At 37.5% G+C, this 20,080-nt stretch overlaps 1 protein-coding gene across 1 annotated transcript in view; it reads right to left on the bottom strand.

Annotated features, from left to right (window-relative positions):
* Positions 1–20,080, bottom strand: part of mTor (serine/threonine-protein kinase Tor) — a 704,297-nt gene that overhangs the window by 468,940 nt on the left and 215,277 nt on the right. Inside the window, exon 18 of the mRNA XM_090387576.1 lies at positions 5,089–5,181. Within this exon, the coding sequence (XP_090243702.1) occupies positions 5,089–5,181 (93 nt within the window). The remainder of the gene's footprint in view (positions 1–5,088; positions 5,182–20,080) is intronic.

Below are 20,080 nucleotides of genomic sequence, written 5' to 3'. Positions count from 1 at the left end.
TTTTCTTTCGCCGCTTTTAACACATCGTACGATATTTAGTTTAGTTTCCAAAGAAATTGCTTTTCTTTTCTTTGATTCTGACATTTTAATTAACTAAAACAAAAATATTTTCTATTAAAATTTACAAAATCTACGTTATGTAATGCTATAAAGAACCTACGTCGATTATTGAAATGCGCCACACTGAAACAACGTCAATCATGTAAACAACAACTAAATTACGCGATTGACACGCAAAACTGTTATAACAGACATGCCCGCAGCTCGGGAGCACTCGGGAATACGTAACGAGTCGCCGTCAGTCACCAATCGGATGATTGTCGGGCGTTGGCCTTAAATTGGAATATTTTTTTATGTTAAATGGGGCTTGAAATTGCGGACTTCGTTATATCGAGGCTTCGTTATCAGAGGTAACGTTAACCGAGGTATGCCTGTATTTTCTGTTTATATTCCAAGATTGCCACAAATGGTTAGAGGAGTTTACAACATGGAGAATGAAACATTATTGTATTTTTGTGGTATCACCATGTATTCAATTACAGTAACTCTTTAAAATCTGGCATATTTGAGAATTCAGAGTCTTTCTGGATTTTACAGAAGCATACTTAGTAGATGAGCAGTTTGAAGAAGAAGATTTCAATGAATACTAAGCACTTAACAACTGAATTTATTTACATCTGTAAACATTTATGTTGACAAAAAGGTAGTATTAGTATAATTTGTCATCATTAGCATTAGTAGAGGCATGCAATGCAAGAAAGCAAGCTTATGCAGCATCAGCCAAAAAAAAACAAAAAAACAAAAACATCTCCCATTTCACCTTTCCATTCATTCCAAATGCCTGTCCAGCTCAGCCTTAAATTTTTTTAGGCTATCAACTTCCACAACAAAAGATGTAAGATTGTTCCATCAATCAACTACCCGCTGGCTAAAGGCAAATTTCCGCACATCTATTCTACAACTGTCTTTCCTCAGTTTGAATCTGTCCCCCTCAGGTTCTTAATCTGAGCAAGAGAAAGAATCCCATCAGCATTCAGCTTGCTCAAGCCATTCAAGGCCTTATAAACCTCAATCAGATCACCTTACAGGTGCCTACTCTCCATGTGCTGCAATTTGCAGAACTTAAAGCCTTTCTTGGTAAGAGCACCCCTTTCTTCCCCTCAACAATCTTGTTGCCCTTCTTTGTAATCGTTCTAGCAAGTCTACATCCTTCCTAAAATGAGGCCTCCAGACCTGTACACAGTACTCTAGGTGTAGCCTGTCCATTGCCTGTACATCAGGAGAATCACCTCGCTGTCCCTGGTAGCAAAATTCCTATATATCATTGACACGACTTCATGACCTGGCCTGGCAGCCCATCTGCGCTGCTCAGTGAACTTCATATTCGACTGCACAATTACCCCAGGTCTTTTTCACTTTCCACTTCCCTGAGTGTAGTACCACGCAGTTGGTATGTTTCTCTTGGGTTATTGCTACCCATATGCAGTACTTCGCATTTGTCAATGTTAAACTTCAGTTGCCACTTTTCAGCCCATTTTCCCAATTTATCTAGATCCAGTTGGAGTGGCATACTGTTTTTAATGTCATTAACAACCCTGCCAACCTTTGTATTATCAGTAAATTTGGACATTAAACCTGATATACTTTCATCAATATCATTAATAAATATACAAAACACAATGGGCCCAACACCTAACCCTGGGGAATTCCACTAATAACATTCGTCCACGAAGAGCAGTCGATTGATTACCACTCTCTGTCTACTCCCACTCAACTATCCCTTTATCCATTGTAGCAACTTACCCTTAATGCCATATCTCTCCAATTTGTACAGCAGTCTTCCATGTGCAACAGTATCAAAATCTTTCCTGAAATCAAAGTATATGATATCAAAATTATTTTTGGAATTCAGTTGCTTTGTGACCACATCATAGTATCCAATCAAATTGGTCAGACAAGACTTCCCTTTAACAAACCCATGCTTTCTCTTAACTATTACTGCAGTCTTGTCTAGATGATCCAGCAATGCTTCTTTAACCAGTGATTCCATTATTTTCTGTGGAACACAAGTCAAACTAACAGGTCTGTAGTTACTTGTGTCACCTTTTGAACCCCCTTTGTGAATTGGTGATACACTTGCACACCTCCAGTCCATGGGGTCCTCCCCTGAGTCCAAGGAAGCTCTCATAATTATGGTTAAGGGTTTGGTTACTTCCTTTACTGCCTCCTTTAATATACCTGGATAGATCGCATCCACCCCAGGTACCTTCCTTATGTTTAACTTCAACAATTTTTCCTCCACTTTGCTCTCAGTTATTAAAAAATCACTTAGCTTCCTGTTAGCTTTTCATAAACTTCTGGCACTCCCCCTCATTGAATAACTCCTCATGTGTGAATGTAGATGCAAAATACTCATTCAGTTTATCAGCTACCTGAGCATGATCATCAATAGTCAACCCATCATGTTAAGTGGTCCGATCTGATTCATTCCTTTCCTTCTAAAGTTTGCATAAGTAAAGAACTATTTGCTGTTTTTCTTTGCAACCTTTGCCAAAGATTTCTTGTAATCTGCCTTCATCTGACTAACTTCCTTTGTGACTTCATTACAGACAAGTTTATATTTGCCATATGCTTCTGTGTCACCTGATACTTTATACAAATCCCATACATTTTTCTTCTCTGCCACGAACCTCATTAGTTCATCTGACATTCATTTAGACCTAAACCTTGAACAGTTTTTCTTAGTTGGAATGAAAAGGCTCGTAGCCTCCAAAATTAAGTCCCTGAAGGCTTCCCATTTACAATTTAACGTTGGTAACATCATCAGTTGATCCCACTGTACAGAATTTAAAAGCTGTCTGAGATACCTGTAGTCACCTTTACAAAAATAGCCCTTCCCTTTAGCCTTGATGGTAGTTACATCTTTAAGTAATTCCCACATCAGTACATTGTGATCACTGTCACCCAGTGGTTCTTTATCTGCAAATTCTTAATGCATGAAAATTACTGCTGATAATCAGATGAAGAGTATTATTCCCTCTGGTTGCCTCTCGAATATGTTGCTGTAGAAAACAATCATCCAATAAATCCACAAAAGTCTTGCTAGTGTGCAAGTGAACACCCCACAAGTTCCAGTCGACATCTGGAAAGTTAAAATTCCCCATTATAAGACATCCTGATTTACTGGCCCACTCTATTTCTCTGCACAATTGCTCATTATACTCATCAGATTCATAAAGCGTAAAACACACACCTACTCTCATTTTACCTTTCCCAGTGCTTATGTCACACCAAACAGACTCAACATTGCATTGTCCACCAACATCAACTGGATGCACTTCCTTTGATTTTATGTATTTCTTAACTAACAGCATAACCCCTCCTCCCTTCCTGTCTTGTCTATCCTTTCTGTACACATTGTACTCCCCCAATTCCAATTCTGCACTGTTTATGTCTGTGTGACACCACGTCTCTGATACCCCAACAATATCTGGCTTTGACGTCTTGACTAGCACTTCAAGCTCATCAAATTTATTAACTAAACTCCTGGCATTGGTGTACATACAAGTATGCATGCATGCACCTGTTTCTTCTTTTAGTTACCCTAACACAGCCCATGTATTTATTTGTTCCACTATGACACATCATCATCATTATATCAGGTAGTAGGCCTAGTGGCCTGTTATGGTCTCTAGCCATCTCTTGGTTGGCATTCCTGGCATTCTTCTTTCTCTAGGCGTGTATCGGAGAATCTGACAAGGTATGCTGGTTTTATCCATTCTTTTTTTACATGTTGTAGCCATTTCTGTCTCTGTGCTAGTCTGTCCTTGTTTTTTATGTAGTCTAACAACAAATCCTGAATTTTTTTTCATAAATTTCATATCAGCCGAAGTGATTTGGCTTTCATCTTGTTTTTTGATGATCCAGGCTTCACCTCTGTATATGAATGAGTATTGGTTTGGTTTATCTTTGCACTTTTTTGAGTTAAAAATTTGAATGATTATTCTCAGTTATAATGTTAAATTTTGTTACTAATAACATTTTCTGTTTCATAAGTCACCCTGTAGCCAAGATATTTTAAGCAATTTAATTGTTCAAGAATTGTATTACCAATACAAATTTTGCTCCAGAAAGGATCTTTTCCTTGAAAAGCCATGATTTTTATTTTTGCAGTTGATTTTTTTTTTTTTTTTTTTTTTATGAAAACCCCAAACATGAAAGGTATCAAAACCTATAGTACTTAGCCCCGTGCATGGGTTGAAGGAGAAGTATGGGGGGAGGGGGATGTCGGAAACTTTGCTCTAGAGACTAAACATGGGTTTCACCACTTCAAGCCTCCAATAAGCAAAGTGGTGGTATTTCACCGGTTGATGAAAGTCATCTACCACCTACAAATTGATATTTCCATGTTAAATTTTTTTTTGTGGTAAGATTTAGATGGTGTACTGATTATTGTAACTCATCTTCATTATTGGCCAGGAGTACTTGGTCATCAGCATATAGTAAAGTATCAAGGTGATTACCATTTAGTAATGTAATACTTCCATGGACTGTTAGGCTCCAGTATCTGACAATGGCATTGTCAGATACTGTATATGTTGAAAAGTAGTGGAGATGGGGACAACCCTGTTGGACACCACAATTAATTGGTTTCCAATTTGATATTTCTGTTCTCAATTTAACTACAATTGAGTTCTGTCTCTATATATATATTATAGATTGTAACTATTATTTGGTTGGAAGTTTCATTATCAGCTAGTATTTCTAAATAAAAGTTTATTTCTTTCCACACAGTCAGAAGCTTTCACTAATCTACTCAGCAAATATGAAGATGACAAAGCAAATTGCTATGATTCACTATACTGCTATATAAACCCAGTGAACTGCCAGTAATTCACTCTGGTCACTAGAGTAAGCAAAGATGAAATACTTCAAAGTACTCAATGATCCACAAGCAGTTCACTCTACCCTGCTGATATTTGTGAAGTTTACTACCAGTGAATTGTCCTGGTTTGAATATGTTACTAATACTAAATTAATTCAAAATTTAAGTCTTGGTAAATACCAAAGATATTTTTATTAACCCACCTCTCGTTTAGGTAATGATGATGAATCCTGCATCATATCCAGAACTATTGGCATTAGATCATCCATCCATTTTTTCATTTCAGTGCCACTCACCTGAATGCATGAGCAAAAAAAAGTTAAATGCATATATATATATATATATATATATATATATTTATTTATTTATAATTTTCAAATTTATTAAAGAATGAAAGATAGAAGAATTATGACAAATCACTGGATATAATAGATGCATTACTTTGAGTAACATTTAAGAGAATCGTGCCATTATAAAAATAGTCAGATCACTTTATAGTAATTCAATTCCCCAGGGAATGAGAAGGCAATTATTATGTCAAAAGATCGTCGTATTGATAGTTCATAAAATTAGCAAAAGAAAAAAGAAAAGTTTGAGTATATAATGCAATTCTAATATAGTATACAAAAATACAATTATAGAATAATACAATATAGTATAATATAATAGAGAATATGTACTATAGCAGTGGTTCCCAAACTGCTCTGTGGATCCCAAGGGATCGGTGAACAGTTCCCAGGGGATCCAAGGATATATTTCTGTAATGGCTACTTTGAATTTTACTTATTTGTTAATTAAAGGAATATGTTTTGTTAAAAATAATCACAAAACTTCTTTAACTGGCAATATGTTTATTTTGCAAGACAGTTACAATATCTAGTTAAGAGACCCCCTTTACCCACGAAGCGAGTGGCAATCAGTTCAATTAAGGTAAAATTGTGCAATGCATTGTTACATATGCTACTAATATATACTGGTGTTCAAAGAAAGTGCATCACCCCTTAAAATTCTAATTGTCGTCCAAATAACGTAAGTATATAGCAATATTTCTTACAGATTGCATAAGATTGACACGCATAGGTGATGATGTAATATTGCATCAGCTGTTATTTTCAGGTATACAGGGTGTCTCAAAAATATTGGTACAAACGTTTAGGGGAGGTAGGAAACATCTAAAGGAATGTGAATCGCATAGGAACCCATAACCGGAAACGTCACGGGAAAGTAGTAGCAGAGGCACAAGAAGCAGAAATGACACAAGACAGTAATTAGTGGCAAACATTTATTTGACATAATATTAACAATGGAGTACGAGATGGATGCATTTCATGATGTTACAACAGATGCTCAAAGGTTCCACTTCGAGCATCTGCTGGATTATTCTGGACGGCATTCAACACACTTTCTTCCACGGCGGGAGTTCGTGTTGAACGTGGTCTGCCCGCACTACTCCTGTTACCTCTAAGTGACCCATAATCGCACAAATTTTGATGCACATGCGCAAACAAATGGTGGTCCGGTACATGTCTGTCTGGGAAGCGTTCTCCATAAATTCGTTGAGCGGCTCATCCATTGCCCTCTGCTAATCCATACACTAGGTGCATGTCTGCCAGCTCACAGTTCATATATCGATGCACGCTCTTCGTGCGGCGACTACCGCGCCATCTACCAACTTACGGTGACATTTCCAGTTATGGGTTCCTATGCGATTCACATTCCTTTAGATGTTACCTAGCTCCCCTAAATGTTTGTACCAATATTTTTGAGACACCCTGTATAAGTGCGCTCTGCAAGAGTTGAAGTCATTCCTTGCTTGTGTCAGGATGGCGAGTTACGTCCAGTTGATGCCACGAAGAAAGAGTGCTACTGTTGCTTTATGTGAGGAAGGATGTTCTTCCGGTCATATTGCTTATAGAGTGTCTAGTAATCAGTCGACAGTGAGCAGATTTCTTTCCAAACTCAACAATATCGGTTCTGCTGATAGGAAAAAAGGAACCGGATGCAAACGAGTCTCTAGGCCAAAACAGTACTGCCTTTTGAAGCACTTATGCCTTAAAAACCATAAAGCTTCTTCGTCTGAGCTGAAAAGAGAATGGGAAGAATGTACAGGAATGGTAGCAAGTACAGTAACAGTCGGAAGACACCTCTTCAAAAATGGACTTGTAGCCCTAAGAAGAAGCCCCTCCTCACACAAAAAATGAAAAAGGCCTGATTAATTTGTTGTAAAGAGCATGTCAAATGGACCTCTGAGCAGTGGAAGTCAGTTATTTTCTCATATGAGAAGAAATTCAACCTGAATGGCTCTGATAGGAGCGAAATGATTTGCCGTAGATATGGTGAAGAATACCATCCAGACAGTATGGTGTCTACAGTGAAGTTGCCTACCAGCCAAATGATATGGGGGTGCATTCGTATCACGGAGTAGGTCACCTGCAGTTTATAAAAGGGTCCATCTGGCTGCCAGTGGATACCTGACTATATTGGAAGGCAAATTGCTGCCAACCATTAGAGACCATTTCAATCTGCCAAGTAACTGCATCTTTCAGGACGACTCTGCTCCTTGTCATCAGGCAAAAAGTGTAAGTAGGCACTTCTGTAGTTGCTTTAGCTTCATTTCTGCATTACAGGTTTGACAGTAATGTGTTTACATTTGTTACAGGTGAAAAAATGGTTGGAAGAACAGTCCATTACAATTCTTAGCTGGCCAGGAAACAGTCCAGACCTGAATCCTATAGAGAACAAACTGTTGGCATTGTGTGGAATCTGCAGTTGCCATAAAGAAACCAAAGACCCTTCATGAACTTCAGGTAGTCATAATTCGTGTTTGGAACCACGAACTATCAGTTGATTATCTTCAGAAATTGATCTTGTCAATGCCTCGATGGTGTGCTGCTGTCATCAGGGCCAGAGCTGGTTCAACTAAACATTAGTTTGCAGTGAACTTTTCATTTTGTTTTCCATTTAAAATGATAAACTGAAGCAAATTGAGGGCTTCTGATAACATTTCAGCCATAATTGTCATGTTTACCAAAACTGTTATATAAAGGTTGCAAATGCTCATTTTGGAATATTTTGAGAGCACCTGTCAAATATTACTTAGCTTTGCCTTAACTATTAATAAATATCTTTTGTTTATATTTCTATTTGTGATGCTGGTTATTAATGTAACATACATTTCAAAAAAGGGTTAGAAATACAAGATTCCTATGCGCTTTCTTTGAACACCAGCGTATATTCATAGCTATCTGATTACAAAGTATGTTGCATGTGGGCGCAGAAAGAAAAATATGCGCGTTAAATTAACAAACTTGCACTGTTGCGCCTGCTACAGATTTTAATAATCTCTAGCTGTGACTTCCACCACCACTATGGATCACCAGTTCAGTTTAGTTGTAGCACATATAGCATTAACATAATTACAAGGGAAGTGAAGTAGTCATTTTCATTAGCTATGGTAGTGTCAGTGAAGTAACATGCAGTAACATTAATGTTGATTTGTTTTTTATTTATCATGGATTAGTGGATAAAAGAGGCAGTTTAAGTAAACAATCAAGTAAGTAAGTACATCTGTTACATCTGTACAGTAAGTACAGATGTAACTAATGCTGTAAGTGAATCTCAACGTTTTTCATCGCTGTCCAGTATTAGCAGTTCTAGAACTGCAGAAAGTAGCAAAAAACAGAAATACAATGATTTGTCTCTTGGGTTTATGTATTGTGGGGGGGAAGGGGTGAGTGCTTTCCTTTTCTTATTATTATTTTATAACCATAACACCCCTGCCCACAAGCTACCTAACTGCTTATATCTACATTTAACAGAAGATTCCATGTACCTTGGTTACAATGATAGTTGCATAGCCTTAAACAAATTTGTTCCTTGGGCAAAATAACTAACAAACGTTTAATCAGACAAGATATCTACATCTGTACATAATAAGCAATCAATATAAATCATTAATTCCTTCATTTCAATTTTTTACTAGGTAATTCACTCTCCTCATCAACCAATGAAAACTCTTAATTAAATACTGCAGTTCAAGCAGTTACTCAAAAATCAGTCAGTTCTTTCTCTATCCAGATCCTTACAGCCAATTAGAAACTCTATAGGTGTGTTCACATTGCAATCAGTAAGTTGTTTCTCATACTATTTAAAACCAAACTCACTATATAAAAATTTCTAGTTATACACCCAACTTCAATTAACATTTATCTGCTTACTTAACTAGGAAACTATAATATATTTTCTTATTTTCTTTTCTTAAGTTATTAGTTATTCTTATCATTCAAGTGTCATGCTCATGGGTTGAACAGATTGCCAAACTGTCATACACACCTTTCTCTGTTTTTCTTTAATAAGGAAGGGGTCTGACCTAGCTGGACCTTTCCTCTCCTTCTCATGGTGGAGGAGCCTATCACTGGAATGTCCCTCTTAGAATTCTGGCCCCTACTCTCTACACACATTTTAGGGGAAGATCGCCTTCAAATAGTTGGCTACCACAGTTCTTAACTTTTCTATTTATTCCTCTTCTCCGACATCAGTTTCCTAACCTGATTTTCGACTTTTCTGTATGAACATGAACCATTACACCACACTACATCGCATTACCTTCCGTTATACTACATCACTTTTCACTGCCTCACTCCTCTCTCCTTCACACCCCAAAATTCTCTTATATATCTTTTTCCCCCTGTAAACCTAGCTCTCCTTGAAACGTCTCAGACAGTTGTAGAATAGATGTGCATAAGTTTGCCTTTAGCCAGTGGGTAGCTGATTTCTGGAACAGACTTCCATCTGTTGTTGTAGAAGTTGATAGCTTAAATAAATTTAAGGCTGAACTAGACAAACATTTGGAGTGACCAGATGGATGAAATGGGAAGGGTTTTTTTTTTTTTTTTTTTGGCTGATGCTATATAAGCTTGCTTTCTTTAATCATATGCCTCAACTAATCTCTATTAAGCCAATCAAATCCTTCTTCTCACATTCTGCCACAGTCCAAAGTCTGGACATCATGCTTCCTTTCCCTACTTTTCAGCCTCCAAAATTTCCGATGTTTTCCTCACAACCTTTCTTAATCCTACCCAGATAAAGATACTGCTTTTCTTGGAATCATAGAAATTAAAGTTCATTCATTTTAAAACTAGCTTTACTATTTTCAACAGCATTCTAACTGACCTAAAGTGTTTCATTCTCCCTGAACATTCATTCCCATTCATAATCCCATTCATTCCGGCCTTGAATTCAGACAGATTACATAGTCGTTTTCAAATGTTTCTTGATTATACTGCTCTTTGCATTTCAACTGTCTTTCTTGGAACACAATTAACTAGTTTTAGATGTCTTCTCCCAGCTAAAATATAATTTTGTAAGACCAGGTGTTTTACAGTATACAGGTGATGAACTTGTCCTGATGCCCTATGCATCTTGTGCAACAAAGTGTTATCAAACAGTTCTATGTTAGCTACCAAACTTCATAGGCATCATGATACTAACCACCCAGAATATAAAGACAAAGATATTAGTTTTTTTCAAACGTGAGCTTGAGGCAAACTGTCAGAGCCTTATGATGAAAAGTTCAAAATCTGTTAATGACAATGCTACTTAGGCTGTTGTTGTTGTAATAGGGTTTTAGAAGCATCGGCAACTAAGGCCCTATTGCTCCCTGTATACTGTCTGTAAATTGTGTATGTTCTGTGGTCGATTTTCTGTTTACTGAACGAAAAAACTTGAGTTTCGGGGAGAAAAACTATGCTACCATCACTTGACACCGACTAACTCAGTCATGACATGAAAAAGACCTGTAAAAATTTCTCATGGTATCAACAGGACTTGAAATCAGGTCTTTTCCACCCCGGTGTATGGGATGACGATGATTCTATCAACCACAGGGGCACTACCGAGGCCTCAAACAGGATAAGTTACTGTATTGCACTTGCAAGAGAAGAGCATACAATTGCAGAAACCCTAATTAAGTCATGTGCTGTGTAAATGCCAACTTTTGTGCCTGGCGAGCAATCAAAAAATAAACTTTAAACAGTTCAGTTATCTAATAATACTGTTAAACTTTGCATTCAAGATCTGTCAGGAGATATAGAAAAACAACTGGTGTCAAGACATATATCCAGCTTTGCTTTTTGGTTGCAACTAGGGCTTACAACACTGGGATCTTGAATACCGGGATACCGGTAATTTTTTTCCATTATTGAAATACCGGTATTGATACAAAAAACACTGGTTTTTCGGTACTAATTTTTTTAAAAAAAAATTGTTTATAATTTAATCACATAAAGATTATAAAATCACCTTTATGTGATTATGAAGTTGTTATCTCTACTAGCAAATGTTCGATAAATTATCGATAGGACACCATGCAACACTGCAACCTGTTCACAATTCTCGGACAACTTCATGTCTGACCATATCGTAACTCCCAAGTCCTGTTCCTCCACTACTGACTTTAGTTCAACTCCACCAAGTATATAAGTTACTTTAGGGTTGCTGTTCCCCAGGTGTAAGATCTTGCATTTTGCTGAATTAAGGAAAAGTGGCAGCTATGCTGAATAAAGCATAGCTGCCACTTTTCTGACCATCCTGGAAGTCTATCTAGGTCACTCTGAAGAAGCTCTCCTTGGCAGCGATCATTAACTACTCTACTGATCTTTACATCATCTGCAAGTTTAGACCTCACGCCCTCCATCCCTTCATAGATGTCATTTAAAATAATCAAAAACAACAGTGGTCCCAATACTGATCCTTGAGGAACCCCACTACTTACATTAACCCAATCTGAGGAATAACCATTTATCACAACCCTCTGCCTGGTGCCCTCAAGCCATCATGCTATCCATCTAAGGATTTTCCCTACGATTCCAGCCTGCTCCAACTTATAAAGTAACCACTCATGTGGGACTGAGTCAAATGCTTTCCTGAAATCCAAATAAACAATGTTGAAATTATTCCCTAAATCCAGCTCACAAGTGACCTGTCAAAATGGCTAACCAGATTTGTTAAACATGATTTTCCCTTTACAAAACCATGCTGTGTCCTACAGAATTCCATTTCCATCTAAATGATCCTGGATTCCACCCATGATCATTGCCTCCATGATTTTCCCTACTACTGAAGTTAGACTGGTCGGTCGGTAATTTCCCCATTACACTCCTAGAACCGCCTTTATGTTCCAATTTACACCAATCAAACGGAATCTCTCCTGTCCAGTGATGCTCTCATAACTAGCCTTAATGGTTCAATGCACTCACTTGCCGCCTCCTTTAAGATTATAGGGTATATGCCATCAACCACAGGAGCCTTACTCGCCTGTAGGCACGAAAGTTTTCATTAAATAATCATTTGAAATTTTAACATCATTACAATTTTTCAACTTCACTTCCATAATATCTCATTGACACAAATAGTTTTTTTTATGTAAATATCAATGCAAAATAACTGTTGAGTTCATCTGCAACTTTAGCTATGTTACCTAATACTATCCCAAGTCCATTACATAAGGATCCAATCTGATTTGTCCTTCTGTTCTTTGCATTTATATATGTGAAGAATTCCTTAACTGCACTCTTTGCTCTCTTCTTTATTTCTTATCCCCGCTCTTTGCTCTCTCCCAGACTCAGTAAAGATACCTTCAGAAAACGATGAACATAATTCAACCATGGAAGACCAACATGGAACAGAACATCAGTGTTCTGCAAATTCTTTCCAAAATAAGAAATTGCCTGACTACATGAACTTGAGTCAGAAATTAATGAAATATTTTTAACTATTTTTGCTAAAAAAGTTCAAAGCCTAGAAAATATGGACTGAGATCGTCTACGATTATCTCAGTACAATAGTACCAGAAAAGAATCTGAAAGGTCGTTTTCTGCTAATCAAATACTGTACGTACCAAAATTAGTGTGTGTGTGTGTGTGTGTGTGTGTGTGTGTGTGTGTGTGTGTGTGTGTGTGTGTGTGTGTGTGTGTGTGTGTGGGTGTTTAATGGTGCACAAGTTGCTTTGGCTATATTGCGCCTATTCATAGGAATGTTGAAAAGATAAAAATAAATAAATAATTAATGTGAAGACAGTTCAATCTCATTTCAGGCCAGAAACTAATCATAGTCGTTCATACATTCCTATTTGTTTCAAATAACAGAAAAGTTCATTAATATTGGCATTTTCACCAATGATATCATTTAATGTTATCCGTTCTCGGAGATTAGCCAGAGAATTAAATATTGAAGTTCGATGTTGTTGATAATGTGGACAGTCAATCAAAATATGTTTGACTGTTAGATTGTTTGTTTGTTTGTTTATTTGGTTTTTAGGAGCATTAGCAACTAAGGCCATATTGCTCCGGGATATGCGGTGGTCATTCCCTGACCTTTCCGCCTCTTCCGTATTTGGTGGTGACGGGCTCGAACCCCGGTCTAATCAAGAAGCGTGTGCTATGCAGTGCTGCTCCTTCCCACCTGGCTACGGAGGCGCCGACTGTTAGATGCTCAGAGCACTGTGAACAATGAGGAGGATCATCACTTGTGAGTAGATGGAGGTGAGTTAGATGAGTATGTCCTATTCTAATCCATACGAGTACCACTTCTTCTCACCGAACTGTCTGAATGCATGAGTGCCAAAATTTTGGGTCCTGTTTCAACTGGAAAAGTTTGTTATTTGTTTGTTTATTCCATAGCTCTGTTCATAGTGCATGGTATGCTGTTTGAATTATAATATTATAATCAGAAACTGGAATAAAGACAGAGGTTAAGTCTAGTGTTGATGGATTTTTAGCAGAAATATCAGCCAACTCGTTCCCTTTGATGCCTGAATGTGCTGGAATCCAGCAAAAGTTCACTCGTTGCTGACAATCTTCAATTTTCAACAGCAAATACTTGATTTGATTTAATACAGGGTGATCCTTATGAGAGAGATTCTGCATTGTTGCTCTAATTGAGCTGAGAGAGTAGGTGTAAATTAAATATTTTGCAGATGGGTGAAGAGTCAAATTTTCTAGAGCTAATTGTATTGCATATAATTCTGCTGAAAAGCTGCTGTACTCAGGTGGAAGAGAGGCTGATATGATAGCAGAGGAAAACACTGCTGCTGCTCCAACATTTGAATGAGATTTGGAACCATCAGTATATATCGGTAAGAAGTCAAAATAGTTTTGAATATGGCTAGCATGGAGTTGTTGCACATTCAGAGTCGGTAAACAATTCTTTCCCCACTGGAGAAAATAATTATCGCAGGCTGGTTGAGGAAATGGAATCTATGGTGGGTGAGAATAATTCTTTCTGTGCTGCCTACTCTGGAGAGGAACATTCCAATTTTGTGCTATTTCAAGGAGCCATAGGCCTGCTGGTCATATTTTATTTGGTTTATTTCTATAGAGATTGTGAAATGGTGGATTAAAGAGATAGGGTTGGATGGGGTGCGGAGAACAGTTTCATATTCTGACTGCATATTTAAGTAGTAACATTTTTCTGCGGCGGTACAGAGGGGGCTCGTGGGCTTCAATATACAGACTATAGGTTGGTGATGTCCTATAAGCACCAAGAGCAATCCTCGGTGCGTGTTGTACAGGATCGAGCCAGCAGAATCATAAACTGGGGCACCGTAATCCAACCGAGATCTAATCAGTGCTCTATATAAGAGCAGCAAAGTTGTACGATCTGCTCCCCAAGACTGGGCAGATAGAGCTCTTAGCATGTTCAGCTTTTTCAGACAGGTAGTACATATTACTTTAATGTGCTCAAAGAAATTTAACTTGCTGTCTAATATTAATTCCAAGAATCTAATATTGTTGGCAATCGGGATGGTGGAATTTGATATCCAAAGTTCAGGGTCTATATGTAATTTACGTTGATTGCAAAAGTGGATCGCAACTGTTTTCTGAAGGGAAAGCCGATATCCATTGAAATCAGCCCATTTTTGAATTTTATTGAGGGCCATTTGCAATTGCCGTTCGATGGATCTCATGCTCTGAGAATGGCAAGAAATGGAGAGATCGTCAGCATAAAGATAGGCTTCTACAGTATTTGGAAGTTCTTTTGAAATGGAATCAATTCTAATGGAAAATAGGGTTGCGCTCAAAACCAACCCCTGTGGTACTCCTTCTTCCTGCAAGAATGTAGAAGAAAGGGAGTTTTGGTATCGAACCTGGAAAGAACGGCTCTGGAGGAAGTTCCTAACAAATATAGGCAGGTTGCCTCGTAGACCAAGATTATGTAGGTCACTGAGAATGCCATACCGCCAGGTAGTATCAAATGACTTTTCTATATTAATGGAGACCATGAAAAGGTGTTCGTTTTTCACAAAGGCATTGCGAATTTCAGATTCGGCCTTGATTATCAGATCTAGAGAGGACCTATTTTTGCAAATGCCATGTTGACAATTACTCAGTAGTTGTTCAGTTTCAATGATCCAGCTGAGTCGATTGTGGATCGTTTTTTCAAGAATTTTACCAAGGCAACTTGACAGAGAGATTGGCTTGTAACTATTAGGACTGGAAGAATCTTTTCCAGGTTTCAAAAAGGGCAAAACTGTAGCATGGTGCCAAGAGGTTGGATAAATATTTTCCAGGAAGATCCGGTTAAAGAAGACTAGCTGCATTTGTAATTTTTGCTCATCGAGATGCTGCAGCATGACATAATATATGCCATCTGGCCCAGCTGCACTGTTTCGTGTTGTTCTGATGGCTTGTAAAAGTTCACAATATTCAAGAGGCTGATATACAGAAGTGATAGTGAAGTTCTAAATTGATGGGCCTCTGTTCAGTGTAGGTCTTAATTTTTTGGAATTTCGGAGTGTAATTTGATGCAGCAGAGACTTTGGCAAAGGTTTTACCCAAGGCATTCGCTATATCTAGAGGACCAGAGAGTTCTTGCCCATTGTATGAAAGAATTGGGGAAGGGATGTTTGGAAACTTCCCAGAAAGCTGTCTAATTTCCTTCGGTATTTCTGTTGATAGTACATGCAAACCGAGTCCAAGAATCTTTTTTGGCTTGCCTGCAAATGAACCACACTTTTTCTCTTAGCTTCTTGTAGCTAATTAAATTAGCTGTCGTTGGAAATCGACGGAATAAATTGAATGCTTTATTTTTTTCCTTCTTTGCTTTCATGCACTCGTCGTTCCACCAGTAGTTGAAGTGCCGTCGGGTTGGGGGTTTGATATTGGAATTGAGTATTTTGCTGCAACTAAAAGACGGGATGTGATATAATCAGTTACTTTATCTATAGGTTGTAACTGAATAGTTTCTTTGTCCAGAATGATTGCTGATTGAAATTTGGCCCATTTGGCTTTAGAAAATTTCCATTTTCTGCAGGGGTGGTCTAATGTGATTGTGTAGTGAGCAGGTTACAGATAATTGGAAAATGGTCACTTCCCACTGGATCATCCATAGCTGACCACTGAATGACTGGAAACAGTATCGGAGAACAAATCGAGAGGTCAATTGCAGAAGTCTGTCCAATAGTTAATTGTATGTGGGTGTGTGTACCACTATTAAGAATGGTAAGGTTCTGTTTATCTAGTAGAGTTTCAATCATTCGGCCCTGTCTATCTAATTTAGAGGATCCCCATAAAAGGTGGTGGCCATTGAAATCCCCTAGCAAGCAGATTGGGGAGGGTAGCTGTATTAAAAGTTCTTCGATATCTTTATAAGAGTAGATATTGTTTGGTGGGAGATAAACTGAGACTAGCGTAAATGCAATCTGAGTAATCAGACGCACAGCAACGGCTTCAATTTGGGTTTGAAGAATGATTTGGCTAGCAGGGATCTTTGAGTTAATCAAAATAGCTACACCACCACGAGCAGAGTCGGATGTATTCCGATCTCTACGATAGAGTGAGTAGTTTTTTATAGAAACAGAAATTTGAGCAGTTAAATAGGTTTCCTGCAGACAGAAACCCACTGGAGAGTAGTGTCTAATTAAGTACTGAATGTCGTCGATGTTGCCTCGAAAGCCTCTAAAATTCCTGTAAAATATAAGGCATTATTTGAGTTTAGAAGAAGCTGTACCTGACGTGGCTGTCTTGTGGCATTCTGGCTTTGGTTTATTTCTTTTTGGAAAGGTGGGGCGACCTGTGTCCATATCTTCTTCTTCTTCTGCAATATTTCAAGAATTGGATCTTCCTGTTTGGATGAGTACTCTTGATCCATCGATGTGTCCTGAATAATCTGTTTTGAAGTTGAACTAGGATTATTTGGAGTAGTAGCCATCACTAGCAAATGAGGAGATTTTGCTGGAATCGTAAGAGGCGTATTACTTGCTTGGTCTGAGTGTTTCAGGATATTGGACTGCTGCTGAGAAAGGACAGCTCGAGCCCAGTCGGAGATTGATAAGTTGGATGGAACAGTAACATCAGTTTGCGTGGCTATTGTTTGATATTTTTTTGCAATACTGGCATATGTACGATTAGGTATACTGGGTGCAATTAATTTTATTGCTTCCTGATAACTAACTTTGTTTTCGACTTTAAATTTTATAATTTTTTTCTCCATTTTCCACTTCTCACATGTTTTAGAGTAAGCAGGATGGTTACCCTTACAATTAGGACAAGTCATTTCTTTTGTCGAACAGTCATTTTGACTGTGATCAGAAGATCCATAGTTGGTACAAGCTGGGTTCCCTCTGCATGCCGTCTGAGAGTGGCCATACTTTTGGCATTTATAGCATCTCAACGGATTAGGAATATAAGGACGAATGCGACAATTTAGATATCCTGCTTTTACTAATAAGGGTAGATTTGGACTGTTAAAGGTGAGAATGATATTTCTGGTGGGTGTGAGTATATTGTCCCTTTTAGTCATAATTCTTTTGACAGTAATTACATTGTGTTCATTTAGCTCTTCTTTAATTTCTTCTTCTGTCACATTCAAAAGGTCCCAACTAGATATGTTGTTTGTTATTTGGTTTTTAGGAGCATTAGCAACTAAGGCCATATTGCTCCGGGAATATGCGGTGATCATTCCCTGATCTTTCCGCATCCCCATATTTGGTGGTGACGGGATCGAACCCCGGTCTAATCAAGAAGCGTGCGTTACGCACTGCTGCTTCTTCCCACCTGGCTACGGAGGCGCCCAACTAGATATAACACCCTTAGATGTATTTAGGGTTGCATGGGGAGTTACCTTTACTGGAATTTTAGCAAAGTTTGTCACTTTCAAGAGTTTTCCAGAATGCCTGCAGTTGACAGTTTCTACTAGTAAGTCCCCTGATTGCAATCTCTTAACCATCTTGGGAGACCCTGCAATACTTTCCAAGTGTTTTTGGATTAGAAAAGGGGATAGCTTACTAAGAGACTGTTCTGATAATGAATGCATTATTAAAAATGCAGGAAACTCGGTCGCAGAGGAAATGGTTTTTAACTTCTTTGCTTGTGAAGAGTCATGTTTGTGTTCTGTGTCTAGCCGACTGCTTGTCGGTTCTAAAGAGGGAAACATATTTTGCTCTATCTTGGTTCCTTTTAGCCCCTGGCAGATGAACTTTTCTGCCAAGGTTACCGGCCCCACCACGGGGAGGCAGGAGCAGTGCCTGGAGTGACCAAGCGAAATTAGTAGGAGTTAGTTTATTAGATATGAAAAATAAAGAAAGGTTACTTTCCTTCCTTGCTCTCTACCAATACTTTTGATACAAGAGCTACTAAATAAAAGGATTTCTCAATGAGAGGAACGTAAAAGAGAACGCAGAATTCACCTATCAAAAAGTCACAGTGAAAGCACAAAGAGAAATCGCTCAGTCAATCGCTTGGCACCCGGGTCACCAAAATTAGATCTATTTTAAACGATCATACTATTGATTGCGTATGTTTCTTAAGAGCTCACTTTATTCGGACAGGTAGCGTGGATGCTTAAACATAGCTAAACTTTGCCTTAACAATATGTATTTTTTTGTTTTTAGAATAACTGTATTTTATTGTTTTTTTTTTTTTCAGAATATTTATTATTGCAATAAAAGTTTATTGCAATAAAAGTTTATTGTTCCTTACTTTATTGCACCTAATTGTCATCAAAATTTATTGAGAAAAACGTTTGTTTTTGGAATACCGGTATCCCAATTTCATAAATTAAAAATACCGAAATACCGGTATTGTAAGCCCTGGTTGCAACTTGACGAATCGACAGACATGTCAGAGCTGGCAGTATTACTTATATTTGTACATTAATTGTACCAGAACATTTAATTTGTACATTAATTGTAAAATAATCATGTGAGGATCCATGATTATTTTTTGAAGTCAAAAGTGCTTGAGCATAAAAATTTGGGAAACATTGTACTACAGTACTAAACAAGAAAATGAAGATTGCATATTTTGCATTAATTGTATGGTGTAGAAGTACAGTACAAAAACCAGTTCAATTTGATCATGATCAAATTTCCTGATCCAAAATTCATGTCTTTAAAATAATCTTTCAAAATGTACTCTTTCAGTGGTGGAGCAGGTTTTAAAAAAGAAAATTATGAAATATGAAGACACACAATGGTGATTCATTCATTGATCTTTGCAGTTAGCCTGCATGTCTTTTTTGTCTGGATAAAATAAATCGGTTCCAAGATATAAATTTTTAATTTTGGATACCTAATGAGCTAAAATTTGGATAAAAATGAGCCATAATTTTGGCCCATTTTTTCATTTTGTAACATTTTACGTGTTGACCAGTGTAATCTACCACTGCTGTTATTTGTAAACTTAAGAAGCACAGTTGGCCAGAGGAGAGCCCTTTATAGAAAGAATAAATCATGTTCTTGACTTTAAAAAAAGTTCAAACTAAGGAAAAATCTTAAATACCCATCAATAGTAAAGAATTTCTTTTATGTATGCTAAGATTTTACATTTTACATATTATGAATAGCAAATAAAATGCTCTTGTGTTAAACTTATTATTTAGCTTATTTATTAATAGCCATCATAATATTAGATTTTAAATGCTTAACTGTGTACTTGCCAATATATATATGTTGTCTAAAATTTTGCATATAATGATCTTTTTGGAAACTAAAGAAACATATTCATCACTGTTTGACAACATAGTCTTCTTTGTGAGTATGCAAAAATTCAAACAGGGACAGCATCCACACACAACTGTCCAAACATATCAGTAAACACTAAAAGGATATCCAAGTAACTAGAGAGAGAGAGAGAGAGAGAGAGAGAGAGAGAGAGAGAGAGAGAGAGAGCGAGGTCTCTGCTACTTACACATATGATC

This window comes from Mastigoproctus giganteus, chromosome 13, assembly GCF_048544385.1.
Source record: "Mastigoproctus giganteus isolate SK-2022 chromosome 13, ASM4854438v1, whole genome shotgun sequence".
Lineage (NCBI taxonomy): Eukaryota > Metazoa > Arthropoda > Arachnida > Uropygi > Thelyphonidae > Mastigoproctus > Mastigoproctus giganteus.
The sequence above is the reverse complement of the archived record's forward strand: the minus strand, read 5'-3'. Positions and strand labels throughout refer to the sequence as shown.